Here is a 20934-nt window from a genome sequence, read left to right as displayed (position 1 = left end):
ATTTAGTTTGGTTTTTTAACAAAGTAACTAATTTTGCATATTTTTAATTTTTTTCTATGCAAAATTGTAAGTGTTTCTGTGCATAATTTTCTGGGGTGTATTTGGTGCATGGTGAGAGAGGCCTATGGCTCCCACAGGCCAGACTATACATGTCAGCAGGCTTTCATGGGTTGCTTCTCCTGCAGGTCCACCTTGCAGTGTATCCGTACAATGGAGTGTGAGTATGCACTCTGTTCACTCTTTGTCCCAGGAGATCGGCAAGTCATCATAGGAACCAAGGTAACAAGGCCCTTCCCAGGTCTCCCTTTGCAGAATGAAACTTGGCCCTTGTCTGGGCTAGAGGACCTTTCTGAATGTTCCCTGCCATTGCTAGTTCCACCTGGTTTATCAGCATGGGGGGCTGGAGTGGAAACAGGTTGTCTGGTGATTTTTAATGCTGCCCTGGAGCCATCTATAGAGTGGGTCTGATTGGCCTGGGACTAACAATGCCTCTGACTGTCAACCATTTGCACCATGGCTCTCATTAGCAGTGACTGAGAGAGGTAATCATGGGAAGTTATAGAACAGGTCCTTAGTATAAATGGGGTTCCTGGAAACTAGCAGTGTCTAGTGGCCATGCTAATGCTCTGGATGAGGGCTTTCAGTTTCCAGGAGTCAGCAAGTTAGCATGGAGGTGTGTTAGTAGGACTTGTTTGTAGGAAGTTTCCCAGGCCTGGAATGACTGGGGATGCCATGAGCAGATGGGCGTGGTGTTGTGCTGAGCTGCTGGATGGGGAGGGTACATTCCTCCTGACTGCTTAAGACAATCCTGCCTTGTTGCCATGGGGCTCCTCTCAAGCATCATAAACTCCTTGTCTGGGGCTTCTTTCCCTGTCTTATATGTCTGCCTTAGTTGGCTTCTCTACTGCTGGCTGCCATATTGCCCACTGGGGTTTCTGCTCCCATGACCACCACTCCCTGCATGTTTGGTACTCTTTCATCAGTCCTGGCACCCTCCCCAGTTTGTGGCTCCTCCCTCCAGGCAGCTTGGGGACCTGACTAGTGTACAACACCTTAGCCCAGGTTGACGTGTGCTAAAAGCCAGTATGTGCTGCTAATTTGCTCCCTACTTCATTTGCTTCTCCCAGACAGGGAAGCTGCAACTGTTTGATTTGGCCTCAGGGGGTCTTCTGGAGACACTTGCTGCTCATGATGGGGCTGTTTGGTCCATCTCTCTTTCACCAGATCAGGTAACTCAGCCTGCTTACAACCCACAGTCTGTGGAAGCCACTTGTCTCTTTTCTTGTTTTATTTGCATGTGACCAGTCTTCTGTATTGCTTTTTACCCTGATTTGAACCTCTGCTTGTTTGATAAGATCTATTTTGGAGCACCTCAGTTGATTGGCAAGACTACGTTTCCCCCTTTAATTTTTTATGATCATATCCTACATCAGTTCCATTATTCTTCTCATGATTAGTTTTAGGGTGACAGTCCTATTGTTGCTTGGGTTCCCCCAGTAGGCTACTTCTCTGTGAATGGTAGGGTGGCTCTGGTGTAGTGTTTAGGCCGCAGGAGTGTTCCTCCTACCCAGTGAACACACACACATCCACTGTCTGCTGCAGTTCAGTTGAGTTCAAAGTCTGCCCTGATAGGATCTCTTGTCTGCCAAAGCCTGCGGAGTCTCCTTCTCCCAGCAAGGAGGAAAGGGACGTTTCTTGCTCAGGTTCCTCACTGAGGTACCACAAGATTCTTTTAAGTGTGCAACACAGTATTAGCACTGTTAATTGTTTGAACACCTATGCATGATTCACAAGATAAACTCAGAAATTTCAAATAGGAATCCACAGTTTCATAAATGTTCTGGCCTGGTGTGGTCTGCGAGCTTGCTAGACCTACCCCAAGGGTATTTGTCTTGTTGCAGGTATGACAGTTCTTATTGTCATGAAAGTGGTCGGTCTTGGCTTTATTTTAATGTGTGTTCCCCTGCAGTGTGGATTTATAACTGGAGGTGCTGACAAGTGTGTCAAGTTCTGGGAGTTTGAGCTGGTGAAGGATGAGAACAGTGGTCAGAAAAGGTGAGAGAGGGAGAACTGATTCTGTACCCAACACCCAGCTACTGCAATCCATTTCACTGCTTGATGGTCCACCCTTTGTTTTTTTCCTCAGCACCTTTATGGTGTATGTGTGTGTGTAAGTAAGGGAGAGAGAGAAATGCAGCAAGAACAAGATGTAATCACTAACACTTCTGGCTGTTTGTCAGGCTGGGTGATGTCCTAACCACTGGGCTATTGGCGTTTCTGGGATGAGGCTGTCTTTTTCTCCCCCCCCCCGAACATTCCTTTCCCCCCTCACCCTGTCACTCTGAAAGGTCTTTGAGAGGCCTCTAGGCTAGGAATGGACCTTCTTGGGCCATCAAGTCCACATCCCTGTAAATAACATCTGTCTAAAAGTGTCCTTCAGATAATGCACTTCAACTCCTTTTCCCCATTCCCAAAGATCATAGCTGCAGAACACCTATCACAGACTGAGTCCAAAAATCCCTGCAGTGCTCCATGTTGCACTGGTAGACACAAGGCAGGGCATTATTGGGTAAAGCATACCTATGTGATCTTAGGAGATGGACCTCAGCCTGTGCTGCTCCCAAAGATGTCCTTTTCCCCCTCCCTCAAAGTCTCCTGCCAGGCTGGCAATGTGGATTGAGGGGTGGAATTCCTTCTTGAATCACAGGCCAAGAGACTTTTATTTTCTATCTGCACCACAATGAAAACAGATTTTGAGACCTCAGAGCTTTCCATGAAATGGCATGGTTTTCTGGCTGGCCACACTCCTTGCTGCCTTACCTTGTTCTGTTGCTGAAGACAGTGGCTTGTTGAGTCCTGTTCACAGCGTCCCATAGCACTCCAGCCATTTCCGGCACTAATAAACTTCAGTTGCTTCCTATCCCACACCATGCTAGCTCTGCTTTGCTGGAGTTTTGCATCCTGTGAACTGGCTCCCTGCCATGCTGGATCCAGGTACCCCCTGATTAGTGTTTCAGGATTTCCTTGTACTTGCGATCAGATTTTCTCAGTGGATCTGATGACAAAAATACGTACGTTCAGAGCCCCAGGTCCTTTTAGATCTTGCCTCATTTCCTGTCCCACAGAGGAAGGTGATGCTGCATGCTTTAGTAAGTTAGTTTTCCTGTAGCGTGGGGTGGACTAGTGTTTGTACCCTGGGGGCTCCAGGTGAAGACAGGGAAACTCTCTTCCTCTTGGTTGCTACTAGGTTGTCCGTAAAGCACACACGTATCCTTCAGCTGGATGAGGATGTTCTCTGTGTACGGTACAGTCCCAACCAGAAGCTGCTGGCTGTCTCTTTACTGGACTGCACTGTAAAGATATTCCACACTGACACGCTCAAGGTGAGCCCTTGCCAGAGTTGTGTAGGAGCTGGCACACAGGACAGTGGGCAGAGGTTGCTAACAAAAAAAGTTGTTTACCTGCTGGGTGCTATCACTTCATTTATCGGATGATGCCTGGCACAGTGTCATGTGGCTGGGGGAGGGAAGGAGCTGGAGGGGAGTTCCATGACTGCTCACTCTTTATTGACAAAAACATGCTTAAAAGTTTGTCCATTGCTTGCTGGAGACGGTCTTTTTTTTGTTGTTGTTCTGGGAAGCATTGGGGCCCTTTTGGCTGTGAGTTTCTTCCAGCCCAACCGGTTTGGCACAGCATTGCTGGTGGTTCCTTTGCCACTCCACACAAGATCCCTTATCCGCTGCCTGTGTCCATTGCACAGGGGTCCTGTGATTCTTGCCCCAGTGTGAGTGTCTGTGGGATGAAGCAGACCAGCATGATGGGGTTTAAGGGCTGTTCAGTAAACACTGTACATGCTCCAAGCAAGTAAAGTGGCAGACAGAGACACTTCCCTGCTTATGGGTAGTGATCTGAGGTGCTGCTCCTAACTATAGCTCAGATCTTTTTCTGCTGATATTGGCTGTGTAAGTACTGACCAGCTGGTTCCCTTCAGAATAAGGATTCTGGGGAATGTGGGAGCACTGGGGGTGGATCAAACTGTTTCCCCCCACACTTTTTTTCAGCATTTCTAGTTAAGTGACATCTTCGCCCTGTCTTTCCAGTTTTTTCTGTCACTGTATGGACACAAGCTGCCAGTGCTCTGCATGGACATCACTTTCGTGAGTAAAATGGAGGCTGTTTACAGAAGTCCTGGGGAGAGTCTGGAAAGGTTTATGGTGTCAGCTGAAATCAAGTATTGCTCTGTTCTCTAAAATGGTGATCTCCAGTTAGCTTTTTGCTTAAATCTACCAGTAATTTCTTGATAGGACCCAGTACCTGCCTCAAAGGATTATAGGATTCAGGTCAAAAAGAATCTGTGAATCTGTTTTTGGGTGGGGGAGAGATTGAACCACTGCTTTGTTGGACTTTTTTAATTTGTTGGGTTCAGTTCTACGTATTGGTAGGGTCTGATCAGATCTATGCTTCAAGGATGGAATGGATTGGTGCTAGGTGGCAAACTGTGGGTGGTTCTCCGCCCCATTCTCGCAGCCTGGTGCTGGGAGAGTCTGTTTCTGAAAAATTTGTGATCTGTGTACACTGGGACTGCTTTCATTGTTTGCCTGTCTAGATTTCTCTGGCTGTTTTTATTGGTCTGCTCCCTTTGTTACAGTAGTCTTTTCCTATTTAGAGTTGCCACCCTGTAGTCCTGTTGACTGTCTTAACTTCAGACCTGTGCTGAAAACATTCCATGTCCTTTGCCTCTGTCTCTTCATTATGGTCACTCTGCTGCTTCCTTGGACTTGGCTGTAGTACTACGCTGATTGTTCAGGGCTCTGGGATTTGGTTTCTTTGAGACTCATTATGTTCAAACTGTTTTATTTCTCTTCTCTTCTTGCTTGCTTGGTGTAGGATGGGGCCCTGATAGCAACTGGCTCTGCTGACCGGAACGTGAAGATCTGGGGCTTGGACTTTGGCGACTGTCACCGTTCTCTCTTTGCCCACAATGACAGGCAAGTGGACCCGTACCTTCTGCATCCTGCAGGCCTTTCCTTTACAGACTGTTGGGAGCCCTGCTGCCCCCTGCCACTGTGTGGTGTGGCTTGAGCCTCTGCCTTCTGTGCAGTGTGGTGCACAGTGCTTATGCCCAGTCCCACAGAGTTTGCCCTGAGATCCTGTATATAACACGACTGTTGGTGCCCCTCACTCACCTTCCTGTCCTCAGTGCCTGGTCTCGTTGCATGTCCCTTCCTGCTCCCCTCATCCTGGCTGGTGTCAGTTCCCTCCTCACCCCTTGGCAATTTGAATATAGCTGCCTGAACTTTGTCAGGTGGACAGTGCGCTCAGGTGAGTGGAGACCAGAAGCTGCAGTAGCCAAGGTGGAGGTAGAAATGCTTTTTCTGGGGCATCTTGTCCTGAGCAGGATGGTGGTGGGGGCAGAGGCTTCTGTGGATGGGGTGTTGATGTCGGGCATTCCACCATCTCTCTGCCTACCTGTACAATGGGAAACCTTGTGCTGCAGTGTGATGTACCTCCAGTTTGTGCCCAAGTCTCACCTCTTCTTCACGGCTGGGAAAGACCACAAGATCAAGCAGTGGGATGCTGATAAATTTCAGCATATCCAGACCTTGGAGGTAAGAGATGTTGGATAGTAGCTTAGCCTGAAGGGAGGGTATTTCTGTTGGACCAGTACCTTTCCCTCATGGGCTGGGGGGTGAGGTGTGGGTGCAGGATGCAGTGTGAGGAGTTTTTGACTTTCACTTCATCTCTCTGACTTTTAGGGACACCACCAAGAGGTCTGGTGCCTGGCAATCAGTCCCAGTGGAGACCATGTAGTGTCCTCCTCTCATGACAAATCCCTGCGCATCTGGGAAAGGACAAGGGAGCCACTCATCGTGGAGGAGGAGCAGGAGATGGTAAGAGCAGCCATCTGGCCTGGAGGGGTCTCCTGGAAGAGGCAGTTCCACCCCTGGCTTCTCCCTAGGTGATAAATGCCCCAATCAATTGTCTGGGGAGCAGATTGTTGTGTCTCAGTCTCCCTCTCCCCACTTCTAAATGTCCTGCTGAGCCACAGGCTGTGCAGTTTCTGGTGGGCCATGGCTTTCCTGTGTGTTCCCATTCTTACCTCTCTAGAATAGCCTCATACCTGAGCTGCTTGCCCTTATTTGTGTGCTGCATTCATTCTTTTCTGCTGCAGCAAAGGGAAGCTGAGTACGAGGAGAACGTGGCCAAGGAAGAGCAACCTGTGGTGAGTTGAGCTGCCTGCAAGCAGAGCAGTAGTCTTGACTGTGAAGGGTTTCCCAGTGTGTTTGGACTGGTGTCCTAGACAATATAGGAGGGATGTGGGGTGGCTCTAGGAGAGAACAGGAGAGGGTAGGGGTCCTGCTTCCTTGTAGATCAGAACTGAACTAGTGGGGGTCCTGCTTCCTTGTAGATCAGAACTGAACTAGTGGGTACTCAAGGGAGCCTGCCATTTGAGAGAGGAAACCAGATGCTTGTTAAGTCTTGAAGTGTGCCCTGTGAGAGTGAAAGGTTCTGTCAGGAGACCAACTCAGACATTGTGCTCCGAGTCTGTCACCCCTCCATCTCAGGTTACACATTACCAGTTGAAAGCTGTGCCAGGCCAGTAGTGCTGAATGTGAAAGTGTGAGGCTGGGGCATGTAAAGTTCACAAGCAGGAGGCTTGGGTTCCCTTGTTAACTTGGTCAGGCTCTATGTGTAGCCTTGATTTAGCTCAGCTCCCGTTTTACCTTTCTGAATATTGAGGACAAACCCATTTACCGCAACAGGAATCAGACTAAAGCATTATTTTCAGGGTAGCTCAGTACCTAAGTAAATAGATACTCTGGGTGGAGGCATTTTCTAAGACAAGGAGAGACCCTAAACTTGAATCTACGGAAGGTATCTTGGCTTTGGGGGGCGGGGGGGTCTGACCTGAGGACTGCCTTAGATATTTTGCTGCCTGAAAAAAAACAGCTGTAGCTTGAGATCTGCCTTGTTTCCTGTAGGTGGCTGGTGAGATGCAAGGAGAGACTGGCTTAGCGGGAAAGAAGACCATTGAAACTATCAAAGCGGTGAGTATGCAGGAGTATTGCTTATACTTTCCCTGATCTGACATACTGACTTACAGGCCCTAAGACCTCCCTGGAAGGTCTGAGAGTGACTGGAAGGGTAGACCCCCAAGTTGTAAAGGCTCTGAGACAGGCTCTCACCAGCCTTTCAGAATGCTTCCAACTCTCCAGCAGGGAGCAAGGGCTTGGGTTTGTCCAAATGACATCTGGTTGATGTGTCCATTGAGCTTCTGTTAAAAACAAAAATAAAAAATAAAAATTGTTTGTATCCACAGAATTGCAGAATTTCTGGCTCTTTACCACAAAGGCAAGCACAAGCTGTTTTAATGGGATGCTTCCCCAGGAGTGTAGAGTTTGCTGTATACCACCATTATATTGTTCCATCTGCTCAGGCCTCCTGCCCTGGGGGCAGTAACTCTTCTCAGATGCATCAGGAGAAGGCAGCAGTGGTCTGTAATGCCCCAAGACTACGGATTAATACTGCATGAGGGCACAGGTGCTTGCATATCCCCAGCACCTGATTGCAGAAGTGATCAGCCTCAGGATTAGCTGCTCTTAATTTAGCAGATGAAACCAGCTCTCTCTTTGTTCAAAATGACCTAGCCCAGCATCTTGCGTTTTGGATGGAGGCAGTCACAGTGCATGGAAGGGTAGATGTTAGAGAAGGGTTGGGCAAAATGCGGCCTGCGAGCCAGATGCGGCCTGCCAGGCCATTCTAGCTGGCCCATGGGGCCCCTAAAAAATTTAGAAAGTGAATATTTATCTGCCTCTGACTGCCGGTTATGCAGCCCTTGATGCCTTGCCAAAACTCAGTAAGTGGCCCTCTGCCTGAAATAGTTGCCCACCCCTGTGTTAGAACGTTCCAGGCAAGCCAGAACTCCATAATGCTGATTGGCTGGTGCTGGTCATGTGGCACCTGTTCACTGACCAACCTTAGTGCTGTGTTGGAATCCAGTGAAACACTCTTGCAAGGTAATAATCAATAACAGGGCTCTGTACGTCCCTGTAAGGGCTTGAGCTCTGCTTTGTGTGGCCTTTTCAGAGAGTTGTTGCTTAGCTACTGAGATGGTATTCTTGTGTAGGCTGAGCGGATCATGGAAGCCATTGAGATGTACAGAGAAGAGACCGCAAAACTGAAGGAGCATGAAGCCATATGCACAGCTGCTGGGAAAGAGGTGAGGAGACTAGGGCATGCAATGTGCCCAGTGAAAAACGAATGTGTCTAGTTACTCCTGTCTCATCTGGGGAGAAGGTTGGCATGTGCATAAAGGAGACTCAGCAGCTAGAGATGGTAGAGACCTGCTGAATCAGGAAAATTGATTCCTTGTGGAAAGAGGAGTAGGGCTGCAAGGGATCTCATGGGGTCACAAATCTAGTCTGCCTCCATGCTCCAAGGCAGGATCATCCCTGACTTAACATCCTAGATAAGTGTTTGTCTAATCTATTTTTAAAAACTTTGTGAGCAACCCTTGCACACAACACCCAGGCATAATGCCCCTAACCTCAAAAACACCCTTTAACTTGCCCCAGGTAAAGCGTGGGCACTCTCAGCATCCTTCCACTACAAGGACAGGAAGTAGATTGTTAAAATATGCTCAGTATTGCTCAGGGTTCAGTAAGTAGCTGGATCCTACTCTAGTTTTTCATGTTGGAAGCTGCACTGGGGCTTTTGTCCTGTCATCTGGGGAGACTGTTTCACTCCCACTTCTGCCAGAGTCTTCCTGCCATTCAGCCAGCTGTTCTTTCTTGCCTTTGTCTCCTTGGTTGTATCGGAGGCTGTTGTGTACCTGGAGAGGACAGAATGCAAGGTGGCAAGAACTCAGATGCATTGAAGTTTTTATATTCTGGGTATAACCATAGTTTTGCTCCTGAAAACCAGCTGTTCTGGGAAAGCATTGTGGAGGTTGGGGTGTGTGACTGAGCATTACATTTTTGTCTGGAAAATGTGTCTGCACATACATTCTGTGTGCACGTGTGTGATATGCACCTATCTTATTTTGACTGTCTTTCTTTGCCCAGGTTCCCCTTCCTGTTAACCCTGTCCTCCAGGCTTATGGAAATATTTCAGTAAGTGGGATATTCAGTTCATGAATTTTGCTTAGATCTCCCTGGGAAGCCAGGGGCATGGGGCAAGGGCTCAGAAAATACCTTATTTATTCACCTACCATATTCACTTTTCCCCAAAAAATAAGCCATTGAAAATTGGGGTGCATATGTTATGCAGGAAAACTGATTCTGAATAATTTGGTTGAAGAGGAAAATGTTTTTTCTTCATTCTGCCTTCCCCAAAAAAGATGCATGTCTTACTTGGGGGGCCTGTGGTGTGCAAATAAATATGGTGTTTTTGAGTCCAGCGATTTTGAAGCAAATAATTCAAAGAAAATTCCATTTGGATCAACTTGAGATCCCCATGCATGCACATATACCCAAAAGGAAAATAAAAATCATTTCAGGACACAAGAAACATTTCATTTGTCCAAACACAAAATGTCTGGTTCATATTTAGGGCTCTTGAATAAAGCAAAGAACTGGTACTGGAAGATGAGACATGTACTATTCATAACATGGTGATGGTGGAATTGCAACCTCATCTTGCTGAAGAGGCTGGTGGTCAGGGCACTTGCCCAACATGTGAGACCTGCGTTAAAATCCTGACTCTGCATGAGTAAGCATAGACTCTTAGAGAAGGCCCTCAGGAGGCTGGACAGCCCCTATCCAAACCATCCCAGACAAGTGCTTGTCCAACTTGCTTTTAAAAACTCTGGAAGTGACCCTCACCCACCTACCAGGTACAGTTCCCAACAAATCAGAAAACACCCTTTTTAAAGGTAAAGCAGAAGTAAGGGCACTGTCTGCATCCTGTCTTTGCAAGGACAGGAGGGCTTGTTTAAGTTATGCTCAAGAGATCTGAGGAAGAGGACCATGTTCTACCTTCCTGCAAGGAAGACGGTCCTGACTATGGGGTAAAATTCTTCTAGATGCTCAATATGGTAATTGGTCTGAACCTGAGCACAGGAGCAAGACCCTCTAGCCACGAACCTCCAAGTTTAAGTCCCAGGAGGAGAATCAGCACACTCTAGTCACAATCCCTAGCTTCAGCTGTTGCCAGCACCCACTACTTCTGAGAGAGGTGGGGAAAAAAATCCCAGAAATAAGGAGCATTTCTTTCCTGACCTCATAGTGCATGGCAAAGCCCAGGAACATGGGAAAAGCCAAACACATTAATTCTGCACTGAAGCCTGGGAACTGCAAACACAACTCCATACATCCCACACCCTGACTGGAGATTTAGAACGGTCTTTTCTGTCATCCTGTACCTTCCTTAAAAAATTACCCCAGCTTCTTTAATCTTTCATAATGAAGCTGGTTGTGGCACTCCACTTCAGTTTCCTGCAGCTGAGCATGGTCCTCTTCATTTTCCACCTGTTCTGGGTTATAGGCTTCTTTTCTTGGTCTCTGAGCAATTTTGGGGTTGTGGTGGGGTGTCTTTCAGACTTCCAACTGTTGCTCTTCACAGCATGCTTCAGGTATTGTTACTTCTAAAGCATCCCTGACCAATGCTTGTCCAGCCTCTTCCTGAAAGTTCCCAATGTAGAGTCTCCTTCAATGTCCCTACACAACTTTTGCAGATTTTCCTAGGAGCTAATTAGCATTGGACCTACTTCCTTAGTCTTCCTTTTCTGACCAAAGTACCGTATTTTCTCACATGCATGTGCCTCGGAATAAGATGCACCTTGTTTTTGAAAGGCTGAATGAAGAAGAAAAATTTATTTTCTTACAGTAAATAACTGAGTAACAGCAGCCAGGGAGCTGAACTTGCTCTTTATCTACTCTTTGTGGATTAATTCACTTTTTTTCAGCTGCAAAAACAAAAGTAACTGCTCTTACTATATAATGCGTGCACTTGGTTTCCAACAGCTGGGTTTTTTTGGGGGAAAAAAAGTGAATGTGATTTGTAAGGAAATACGGTGTTTATGGAACTTCCCTCACCATGTGTAACATCTTATTTACCTTTTGCTTCCTTGAGTTTGTCCCTGCAGGTTCTTGAAATTTCTTAGTATACTCTCTTAGTGACCTGCCCATCCTTCCATTTTTGTGTATGGTTTTTTCTTTTGATTTTTGAGGCATCAGAGAAGCAAATTGTGCAGTTCTGTAGGTTCTACTGTGCTTCCATCATGTCAGAATAACTTGTTGAGCTTCTAGTAGCATACCTTTTTAGAAACTGCCATCTTCCCAGGGCACCTTTTATTTTTCAGTCAACTCATGAAACTGGGTCTAGTATTTCCCTGAGTCAGTTAATATCCACCCATGTGAAATTAAATATGTAGGTTCTGGTGGCTTCTTGCTTTCACAGTCTCAGAATTATGAATTCTGTCATATTGTAACTACTTCCTTCCAAGCATCACCTTCACAATCTCAACTAGTTCTTCCCGACTAGTCAACACAAGATCTGAGATGGGGGCTTCCTTACTTGTATGAGTTGTCATCCACACAAGTTAGGGTCTCTCCTGTTTTATTTCCAGCAGATAGCTGGAAAATTTAATTCTCCCCTTAGTACCATCTCACTACTATTGGATAATGTTGTTATTTCCTCAAAGAGCGCATCATCCACCTTTTCTTGGCTTGGTGGCCTGTAACAGACTCCCACTTGTAATATTACCGAGGTACTTCCCCTCCTTTATCTTTACCCACATCCACTCGGATCTGCTACCTTCTTCCTCCTGACCAGAGAATGCATATATATATATATATATATATATATATATAATATATATATAATTTTTTTTTTTGATATACAATGTGATAACACCTCCTGTTTTCTCAAACCTATTCTTTTGAAACTGAATGGACCCCTCATAGTTGATGTTTTAGTTGTAAGAGTTGTCCCACCAAGTTTCTGTAATACCAATTCATTCATAATTTTCTTCACAGGATATGACTTTAAGATCATCTTGTTTGTTTCCCATATTCCTTGCATTTGCTTATATGCATTCACATTTTGACCTACTAGTTTCCCTCGTGTATCCCTTTTTTCATATTCTGTGGCTTTCTGGCCCTTCCTGAATCGAGTTGCTTCTTCTGGTCCTCTTCCCTCTGTATTGTTTGCTCTGTGGCTAGAGGGTTTTGTTCACCATTCCAGGAAGTTCCCCTTTTTAAGTTGGCCAGGTGAAGCCTAGAGGTGCTCTTTCCATCTCTTGATAGCAGTCCTCGTCCCTGGGACATCTGCCCATTGCCAAAGAATCTAAATCCTTCATGATGACACCATATTCTCAGCCATTTACTTCCCTGGTGTATTATTTCCTATCTGGGACCTTATCTTTGGGGAGGATTGACAAGAATGCCACCTGTGCATCATGCCCTTTCATCTTCCTACCTCAAGCCTCATGGTCTTCTCTGATCTACTCAAGTGTTTTTCCTGGCTGTATCAGTGACAGACAAGAAGGATCTGGCCAGATGAACTTTGGCAGTCTCTGTCTTGGATATGGGTTCCACACCTCATGAGACCCCCGTTCCAGATGACAAATAGGCAGTTTTGTCCTCTGCAGGAGGAAGTCCTCAACCACCACCACTCTTGTTTAGGTGGTCCTAGAGCCCCCATCCCTATGGCCCTGCTCTTCTCATCTACCTTCTTTATTTCTTCTCTGTCTCCCCAAAGAATGTCTTTACCCACCAGGCTGAAAAGTATTTGGGAGTGAATTTCTCTTCCATTGGTGAGGTTCAGCCTTGTGTAATAAATATCCACTGAGACACAGGTTTCTACCTTCCAAGGTAAATGTGACCTCTAGAATATAGGATTTTTCTCACCTGATGAATACTTTAATTATTCCATGTGAAGTGGAAAGCCTCACAGGAAAGATTGAACACCCCACCCCAGGACAGCCTGGTGTTTATAGCACATCCCCGGGAGGCGGAAGATATGGCATTACTGTCTAGGTAGAAGAGGGATTTGGATCTGGGTATACTTTTTCCTGAGTGAGTGCTCTAGCATATAGGCTACTGGTAAATGGGGGTGGGAGGGATAGGCACTACCTTCACCAAAGCAAAAGCAGGCAGTGCCAGCAGGTCCTTTTTCTAGGCTTAGACTTTTGTGAATGGAGATTTAGGTTCCAAATAATGGGCACATTGAAGTTCTTCAACACCCAGAAATACTGTATGGGCTCAGCATGTCAGGCCACGAAGAGTTGTTGCCCGCTATAGATCTGTCATCATTGTGTTGGTGTGACCCAGGAAGCAGGAACCTGAAGCCAATAGACATTATGGTTCCTGGCACTTTCTTTTCTTAGTGCTGCAGAATGCTGAGCTCGGAACAATCTTGATTTCTGCATTCTGGGAATTGTTTGCAAGATCCACAGTATGTATGCATGAATTTGTGCTAGTATGTCAAAATGAAATGCATTCTTATCTTGTGCTTGTGGTTAGGTTACACTCAACAGTTTGTATGTAAGGTAAACAAATCTATAAAGCCTATACTCTGCACTCAGAAGCCCTGCATATTTCCTGATTGCCAGCTCAGTGGAGCTTGTTGCTTCCTGTTTCTCTGAATTCTTACTGTATCTTAAAAGTGTTCCCTACTTTCCATAACTAGATGGAATTTGAGTACAGAGGACATGTTAATGTATAGCTCATGCTCTTTCCTTCTTCTGTAGCCCTCATCATATGTGCTTGAAGTTTTCAAGAAAGTCAAGTCAAGGTGAGTCCCAAGAGGCTTCTTTCTGAGTGGGATCAGTGCTTGAGTGTTGGGCCTTGGTTCCTTTGGAAAAGCTGCCAGCACTGGAGGCAGACAAGTAAAGAAAGACTGGAATGATTGTTGTTAGCAGCTGTGCTGCTGGGGAAAATAATCATTCCCTCCTTAGTAAGAGCTGGCTGAAACTTTGGAATGTGTTGGATCTGCAAACTATGGTGTCATGGAAGGGAGAGCAGCACTGAAAACCTGAGGGAGGGAGGTATGGAAAGGGCAGAGCCTACTAGTCTTCTTACCACAAGGCAGGATTGTGTACCAGCCTGCTCCTTGCTCTGGGATGTGTCCAGTAAACCACATGTTCTCTGACTGGTGATGGCATTGTTGGCTCCTTTACCTCAGAAATGGCTGAGCAGTGACGGTCCTGAGAGTTACTTTGTACCATGTGCCATACTTTGGGGAGAAGGAGGAGGGAAGGATATTTAAGTCTCCTGGACAGAGCAGTGGTGGCTGCTTGTGGTAGAGCACTGTGTGCACCTGCCACTTTAAGGCCCTGGAGCTGGCAGCCTCCAGGTGCCTAATGAGGGCAGCCATTTTAGGCTCAGGGCCGCCTATATAAACAAGGCAGATTGGCTGCTGGAGGTCAGGCAACAACACCACCTGGCCAGGGGTCTGCTGAGTTTCATCTGGAGGTAAGGGAGGAGCTGTAGGGGATGGTACAACCTGGAACTCCCTGCTAGGAGTGGGTGGCCTGGCGGGGCTCCCAGTGGTGCGGGAGCCCCCAGGAAATGCCAGGCCAATTACCACCCTGGTGAAAGGCAGGTCGGGTGCCTTAACCCCTAGCTCCTACCACTGGGTGGGTTACCCCCAGAGGGTGGACCCTTAGAGAGAGGAAAAGAGGCCATAGACTCAGGCCTGTCGGAGTTTCCCCTGACTAGACCATGCTGGGGCCAGGACCAGAAGGGTCGAAGGGCCTGGGGCCCACCTCAAGGGGCGCCCAAGAGCTGAGGGCTTGCGGTCCTGACTGGGCTGGAGGTGGGCTGGGGCTAGAGGAGCTTAAGGTGTCGGTGGGGGGACCACACCCGAAGGGGAACCAGTTTCAGGGAGCTATGTTGCCCGGTATGACGGTGGAAGAGTCCGCCTAAAGGTAGGAATCCAGGTGGGGTTCAATAGTAGGGTTCTGAGGCCCAGATTGGGGCCGGTGATGATGAAAACGTCAAGATGCCATTTGCGAGGCTTGGTCTGTGGTGTAGGGGAGGAATGAAGCCACAGATAGCGCCCCCTGGTATCAGGGCAGAAAATGGGCAGCCTCCCGCTTAATTAACACCTTTTATTAATTAATTAAGATCAAGGCATGGCAGGTGAGGTGGGTGGTTAGCCCAAGAACAGGTGGGCAGCCGACGTGGAGAGCGGCCTCTGTTACACTGCTCAACTTGGCGGCTGTGTCAGAGCCTCCCAGCATGGTGTTTCCCTCCATTCTGTGTCAGGACAGGGGCTGCTTTGTGTGTGTGTGGACTTAGTCACCTCTGTCCCTCTCCACTTTCCCCTCAGTGAGGTGGAGGAGTCTCTGCTTGTCCTGCCTTTCTCATACATCCCTGACCTGCTCACTCTCTTCAATGAGTACATCCAGGTGGGCACTGAGGTGGAGCTCTTCTGCCGTGCTCTCCTTTTCCTCCTCAGGTGAGTCACAAAGGCTGTAAGTCTAGCACTTAGTCTGTGAAAGAGAGGCAGGGCTTTCCTGGCTCAATCTTAGCGGGTGAGCCCCTATCACAGTTAAGACAAACAGTTGGACTGGCTGGCAGGGCATGAGCTGACTGGGTCTGAATGGGCCCTTTCTAGCCTCAAGTGTGGTGGGAGGGGGGTGGTGTATGCTGCCAGCCAGCCCTGCTGCTCTCTGCTGGTTCTGTGAATAGGGACTGGGGATGTGTCTTTGACCTTTTGGGCTGAGCCAGCACTTCCCCTAGCCCCATGATCCTTTGAACCCCTGCTTGAGAAAGGGCTGCTCTAGGTAATTGGAGCTTGCTTTGTCTGCTTTTTTCCCTTCAGGATACACTTCGGACAGATTACAAGCAATCAGATGCTTGTGACAGTGATAGAAAATCTGAAGAAAACCACCATCTCCAAAGTCAGTGAGGCCCAGGTGAGTGCCTGCAGCAATACTCTGTGCTTCTGGTTGTGTTTCCATCTGTATCCAAAGCCTTCTCAGTACTCTGTCCCTTTCCCTTGTTTCTGCAGTAGGCAAGTTCCTGGCTGTGGTACAGACAGTTGCTCTGTTATCTTTTATTTGGATTTTTGTTCTCCTATGCAAGTATCCTGTTTATGCAGGAAAGACGGATAAAACCCTCTTTTTGAAAAGGAAGCCTTCGATTTAGGATTCACAAGTAACCCAGCCTGTGGGGAGATATTGCAGATTCCAGCAACGTAGGTTTCAGAAAAGGGAGAAGATTGTGACTTGTCAGAGGCACAGAGCAGAGGCTATAACTGCCACCATGCAGTAATCCTTGTTTTGAGCTGGTGCTCGGTTCTGGTTGTTCCTCTGTGTTAAAAAGAAGTTTGCTATAGGATTGTGTTGTGTAGCTCTGCGGAGTTGTGTTTGGTTGCTCCTTGCCTAGAGAGGGTGAAAAAAGCCACTCCGATGTGCCAGAGAGAAGGGATTCCTTGAGTAAGTGAACTCCTTGCCACCAGGAAGCTAGGACAATGCCCATTTCCTCCTCCTGAAGCTAGGACCACTATGTTTATCTGTCTCCACAGGACATGCTGGGATTCAACATGGCTGGGCTCCAGTACCTGAAGAGAGAGATTGAAGCCAAGGGTGAGGTGACTTTCTTTGCTGATGCCAGTGACCATTTTGAGGAGAAGAAGAAGAAGAGGAAGAAGAAAGAGAAACTGATTCTTGCTGTGGTTTAGCTCTTGCTCTCGATCATGGGGGCACAATGAGGGGCTCACGCAGTGTCAGCATGCACCAGAAACCTGTCTCTGGGCTTGAGACAGTCTGTTATGGACAGTGGCTGAAGTGGACTCCAGAAGGTGTATTCCTCTTAGAGCTGGGGGCTCTTTAGCTTTATTGACTCAGGGCATGGAACCTTGTCAGAAAACTTTTCAGAATTTATTGGCACCTTCCATCAAGCTTATCTGACATCTGGGCCCCAGAAAGAGGCCTACAGGAGCAAAGTGGAGGAGTGGGAGTCTTGCACTGTATTTGGAGTGGGCAGGTTCACTCAGTATGTGGAGAGTTAGATAAATCACATCTGGAAATAAACCATAGAGTAATCCTCTGCTGTTGCTACTGTTTGTGGTATGTGCTGTTATGTCCTTGAAACTGTTGGTAACACAGGTTTCTGTGAACTTTGATTAAAAACACTACTGCCCTCTAGTCTACAGAACATAGTGCAGGGACTTGGAGCTGGACCTGTTTCTGGTTCAGGAATTGTCTAGATTTTTTTTTTTTTAAATTGTTCCAGCTGTTCAGCTGATCATTGACCTCACTGACTTACCATTTGTGAGCCCAGTTATAACCAAGCAATTCTGCTGAAGGCAACTAAGTAGCTGATGTATCTGAGGACAACAGAACTTTTTACTATTGGTGATGCCATGTAAAATAGAGCAAACACAGCCTGACTGTCCAATCTCAGAATGAATTTGCAAGGTGTATCTGGGGAAAAAAAATCCTCTTTATTTGTTGTGAAGTCAGAGGAAGATAAAAGTAGAATCTCACAATGGTGCTTAATCCTTTCACAGCTAACCTGATGTTTGCTCTTTCTTCTTTGGGAAGCTGTATTATAAGCTCAGGATACAGCATCATGGGAGAACTGATCAAGAAACTGATGCAGTAATTAAACTATTTTAATCAAGTTAGGTGTGAATGAATTGAATCACTATATTTATGGGAAAAAGTTGCTACAATAATAGTTAAGTAAAATGCAGGTATGTTGGTACTGCTGGTTTTGGTGTTGCTCCTCCAGTGCTCTGATCTGCAGTGAAAGAATAATGAAAATTAATGAGTTTCAAAGTTCTGAATTAAGAGGTGCAAAGTTCTGCAGCAGTGATACTAATCGTCCTTCAGGTATCTGTTCACATGCACATTCTCCCTCGTGGGTATGTGTCAATGCCTTGTCCTTTGACCAGACGTTTTTGCTTTCATAGTTACTTATAAGAGTGCACCCCAGCCTAGGTCTTGTGTTGCCTTGCTGAAGGTGTAGAGAGCAGTACATGTTTCCTGTTCATCATTTCTCACCCTAGTTTCATGTGCCTACTGACTTGAGCCTTAGGAAGCACTCGGGGCAGGGGCAAATGAGAGCAACACAGGAGCTCTTCTATTGTACATGTGCTACAAGTGAACTGAATCACCTCAACTTTAACCCTTGATGAAGCAAGGTTAAAATTGGAGCAAATCTGCTCTATTGATATGGCTACAGATTCCTGTGTTGCAGTGGAACAGCTGCTGCCTGGTCAGGAGTGGCACCTCACTCTTGAAACTGCTCCAAATACATTTTTATCCATGTCCTTAGACTTTTTTTTCTATTTCCCCCAACACCTTCAGTATCTTGAGAACATCTGTAAGAGTTGTTCTTGTGTATTGTCTTTTGGGGGAATCCACAGACTTCGCTGTCACTTAGCACCTCAGCATTAATGTCAACTCCTCCCACCTTTGTAATAATGCCATAGGTAATATTCTGTGGCCTGGACACTTTTTGTGGAGTGTCACCCATTTACAGCTAAGTGAATTTGCTCTTTTTCTTTTTCTCCCCTTCGGTTCAGACAAGGGGACCCCACCCCGGTTCTTTTTTTGCCCTCTGACATGGCCTTGCTTCTCTCAGCTTTCAACCATGCCCCTTGTGCACGAGTTTCATACTGTCATCTAACAGCCACATGCAGTGTTTATTCTGACTGGCGGAATCTCTGCTCACTGGGCTTACAGACTCCTTGAGGACATTTTTTCACTGTGGCCTTAAGTTTTGTTTATACTCCCAAGTGCTACAGTCACCAGCCTGTCTTTGGAACTAGTGGACTCCTTGTTCAGAGTACTAGTGAAGATCCTTTTTGGACACTGAATCCCCAGCACCTCTGGTACCACTGCATCATATGTGCTTGCCAAAAAACAGAAGTCATAAGCTGTAATATGTTGACTTAATTGCCCATAGGATACCATATAATGATGGTTAGAAGGCAGCAGTACCCAACAGGTCCCCAGGTGGTGTACTTTTTCCAGCTCTTTATGCTACATTTCAGGCTGACAGAAGGATCTGGGCCAGCTCAGGTGGGTCTGTGGAACTAAGCATTCTAGGTTGGGAAGGTCTGTCTTGACAGTCAATGCTATCCTGACAGTACTGGGGTATACAATATGAGCATATTGGCTAGGTTAGGTACAGTGCATGATATTGGAAACCATTCCCTCTTGGTCATCCTTTCAGTACCAGTCCCAAGATGCATGGCTTTATCCTTCATACGAGGATGAAATTGGTGATGAGGATGTTCTAAATTACTGTTCAGATCCCTGCACTGTTGCCTAAGGTTACTGATGAAGCTGAAGACTAAGGGCATTCTTGCTTTGAGGGAGCAGTAGATGTCTGTGTAGTTGCGGCACTGAGAGAGTACTGGTACAAAGGAGAATTGGATGGTGCTACATATGTTAATGATGTTGGTTGTTGCAGCATGGGGAGGCTGTGTGGCGATATGGATATTGAGGTAATTTTAATGGCACTGCCATGTTGGGGTGAGAAGTGGATGCTGCTGAGTTGTCTGAGGAGGGGAGTTCTCAGCACTGCTGTATCCAATTGTTCTGGAGTGCCATTTTGGTGCCCTTTCTTGGTACTGTGGCTAGCATGACCTTCAGCAAGAATCACTTGGACAATGGTGTCTCGGGAGACAAGTGATGCTTTATACTTGGAGAGGTATCTGCCTTGGAGAGCTTCTGCCCTTGTCTTTTGACAGTGTCTTGTCAGGTTGGTGTTTTTTGCTTCTGTGTGGTGTATGTTGCTACCCTAGAAGTTGGTGAGCCCACATTTGTGCAGTGTGACCCCAGGGGACTCTGGTGGTCCCAGGGCAGCAGGTGATATCATGGCTTTGCTCATAAGAAATATCTGCAGTCTAACCTCCCTTTCCTCCCTGGTTCAGGAGGCAAAACAATTGCAGATACTATGAATTCCCCTCAGACCAGGCATTTCAAGATTCCCATCATATGTGAACCATACTCTCTCACCTGAGGGGCTATATTTTAATCCTAGGGAACTAGAATAACCATGCAGAATTCAAGTCTAGTTCAAAGAACTGCCAGTAGTGTGACATTTTCTAAAGAAAAGATAAAAATAGCCTAACTACTACACAACTAACTGGCTCAAATCCCAGTGTAAGAACTTCTGACAATTAAAGCATAGAAAGCAAGCTACTCCTGTTTTGAAATGAGAAGGGGAAAGATTGCGGTTGGCATGTTCCATCTTTGGCACAGATTGCAAGGACCTGCCGGGCGGTGTGTGTGCGCGCACGCTGACCAGATACCACTGCCCCAAAAACTCTGAACTCAAGTAGATGGAACATGTCATACCATCAGCTAAATGAGAGGGTGCACTGGCAACTTCAAGCCCCCTCTCTTAGCAGTAAAGAGAACACTGGTGTGTTGCCCAAGGGAACAGAAACCTGTTTCATTGTGGGCAGTTTTCTGGATGCAAAAAGGTGCCGCATGACTCAAGTACTGATGGTGATGGTATATGCACAGGAGTCAGCGAAATTGGAGCTCCAGCTCCATGTTACAATTGATCTGCAGAAGTAAAGCTGGTGTGTGGTTGTAGGTTTTTTTGTTTGTTTTTTGTTTTTTTTATTAGAGTTGCCATCAGTGTCAAGAGGTCACCAGTAAGACCTGTGATGGGGCCATCCCAGGGCTGAGATCTTATATCTGCCCAGACTTTCCTGCCATAACTTACTGGTTTAATAACCTGGTGTTCTAAATGGGAGGCTGTCCATTATAATGCCCTGAGGCCAGGGGGTGCAATCCATGGCTCCCTACACTGTGGCCAAATGCCTCGCAGATGGCATCCAGAATCTTACTGTATTCCCAGCGTAAAGAGCTGGACCAACTTAATTCTCTGTCAGGCCTCTCACACACTGTTCTGTTCTGAGCCTCACTCATACAACCCCCCTCTCACTGGGGTCTCTTTCATGCTACTCTGTACTAGCCCTCTTTCACTCTGCCCAGCTCCACTGAGTGATTCCCAT

The 20934-nt window shown here is 46.7% G+C and overlaps 2 protein-coding genes across 2 annotated transcripts in view; one reads left to right on the top strand and one right to left on the bottom strand.

Annotated features, from left to right (window-relative positions):
• WDR3 (WD repeat domain 3) overlaps nt 1–17000 on the top strand; it is a 32469-nt gene extending 15469 nt beyond the window's left edge. Inside the window, exons 11-26 of the mRNA XM_090053750.1 lie at nt 186–279; nt 1128–1229; nt 1970–2055; nt 3248–3383; nt 4101–4157; nt 4888–4988; nt 5498–5609; nt 5757–5891; nt 6173–6223; nt 6984–7049; nt 8129–8221; nt 9066–9113; nt 13694–13737; nt 15277–15405; nt 15772–15865; nt 16477–17000. Coding sequence (XP_089909876.1) covers nt 186–279; nt 1128–1229; nt 1970–2055; nt 3248–3383; nt 4101–4157; nt 4888–4988; nt 5498–5609; nt 5757–5891; nt 6173–6223; nt 6984–7049; nt 8129–8221; nt 9066–9113; nt 13694–13737; nt 15277–15405; nt 15772–15865; nt 16477–16632 — 1504 coding nt within the window. The 3' untranslated portion in view covers nt 16633–17000. The remainder of the gene's footprint in view (nt 1–185; nt 280–1127; nt 1230–1969; nt 2056–3247; nt 3384–4100; nt 4158–4887; nt 4989–5497; nt 5610–5756; nt 5892–6172; nt 6224–6983; nt 7050–8128; nt 8222–9065; nt 9114–13693; nt 13738–15276; nt 15406–15771; nt 15866–16476) is intronic.
• Nucleotides 17001–17556: 556 nt separating this feature from the next.
• SPAG17 (sperm associated antigen 17) overlaps nt 17557–20934 on the bottom strand; it is a 354514-nt gene continuing 351136 nt past the window's right edge. Inside the window, exon 48 of the mRNA XM_090053742.1 lies at nt 17557–17696. The gene's annotated coding sequence lies outside the window, so the exon portion shown is untranslated. The remainder of the gene's footprint in view (nt 17697–20934) is intronic.

Source organism: Crocodylus siamensis, chromosome 1, assembly GCF_052110815.1.
Source record: "Crocodylus siamensis isolate JL-2025a chromosome 1, ASM5211081v1, whole genome shotgun sequence".
In the NCBI taxonomy this organism is placed as follows: Eukaryota; Metazoa; Chordata; order Crocodylia; family Crocodylidae; genus Crocodylus; species Crocodylus siamensis.
The sequence above is the reverse complement of the archived record's forward strand: the minus strand, read 5'-3'. Positions and strand labels throughout refer to the sequence as shown.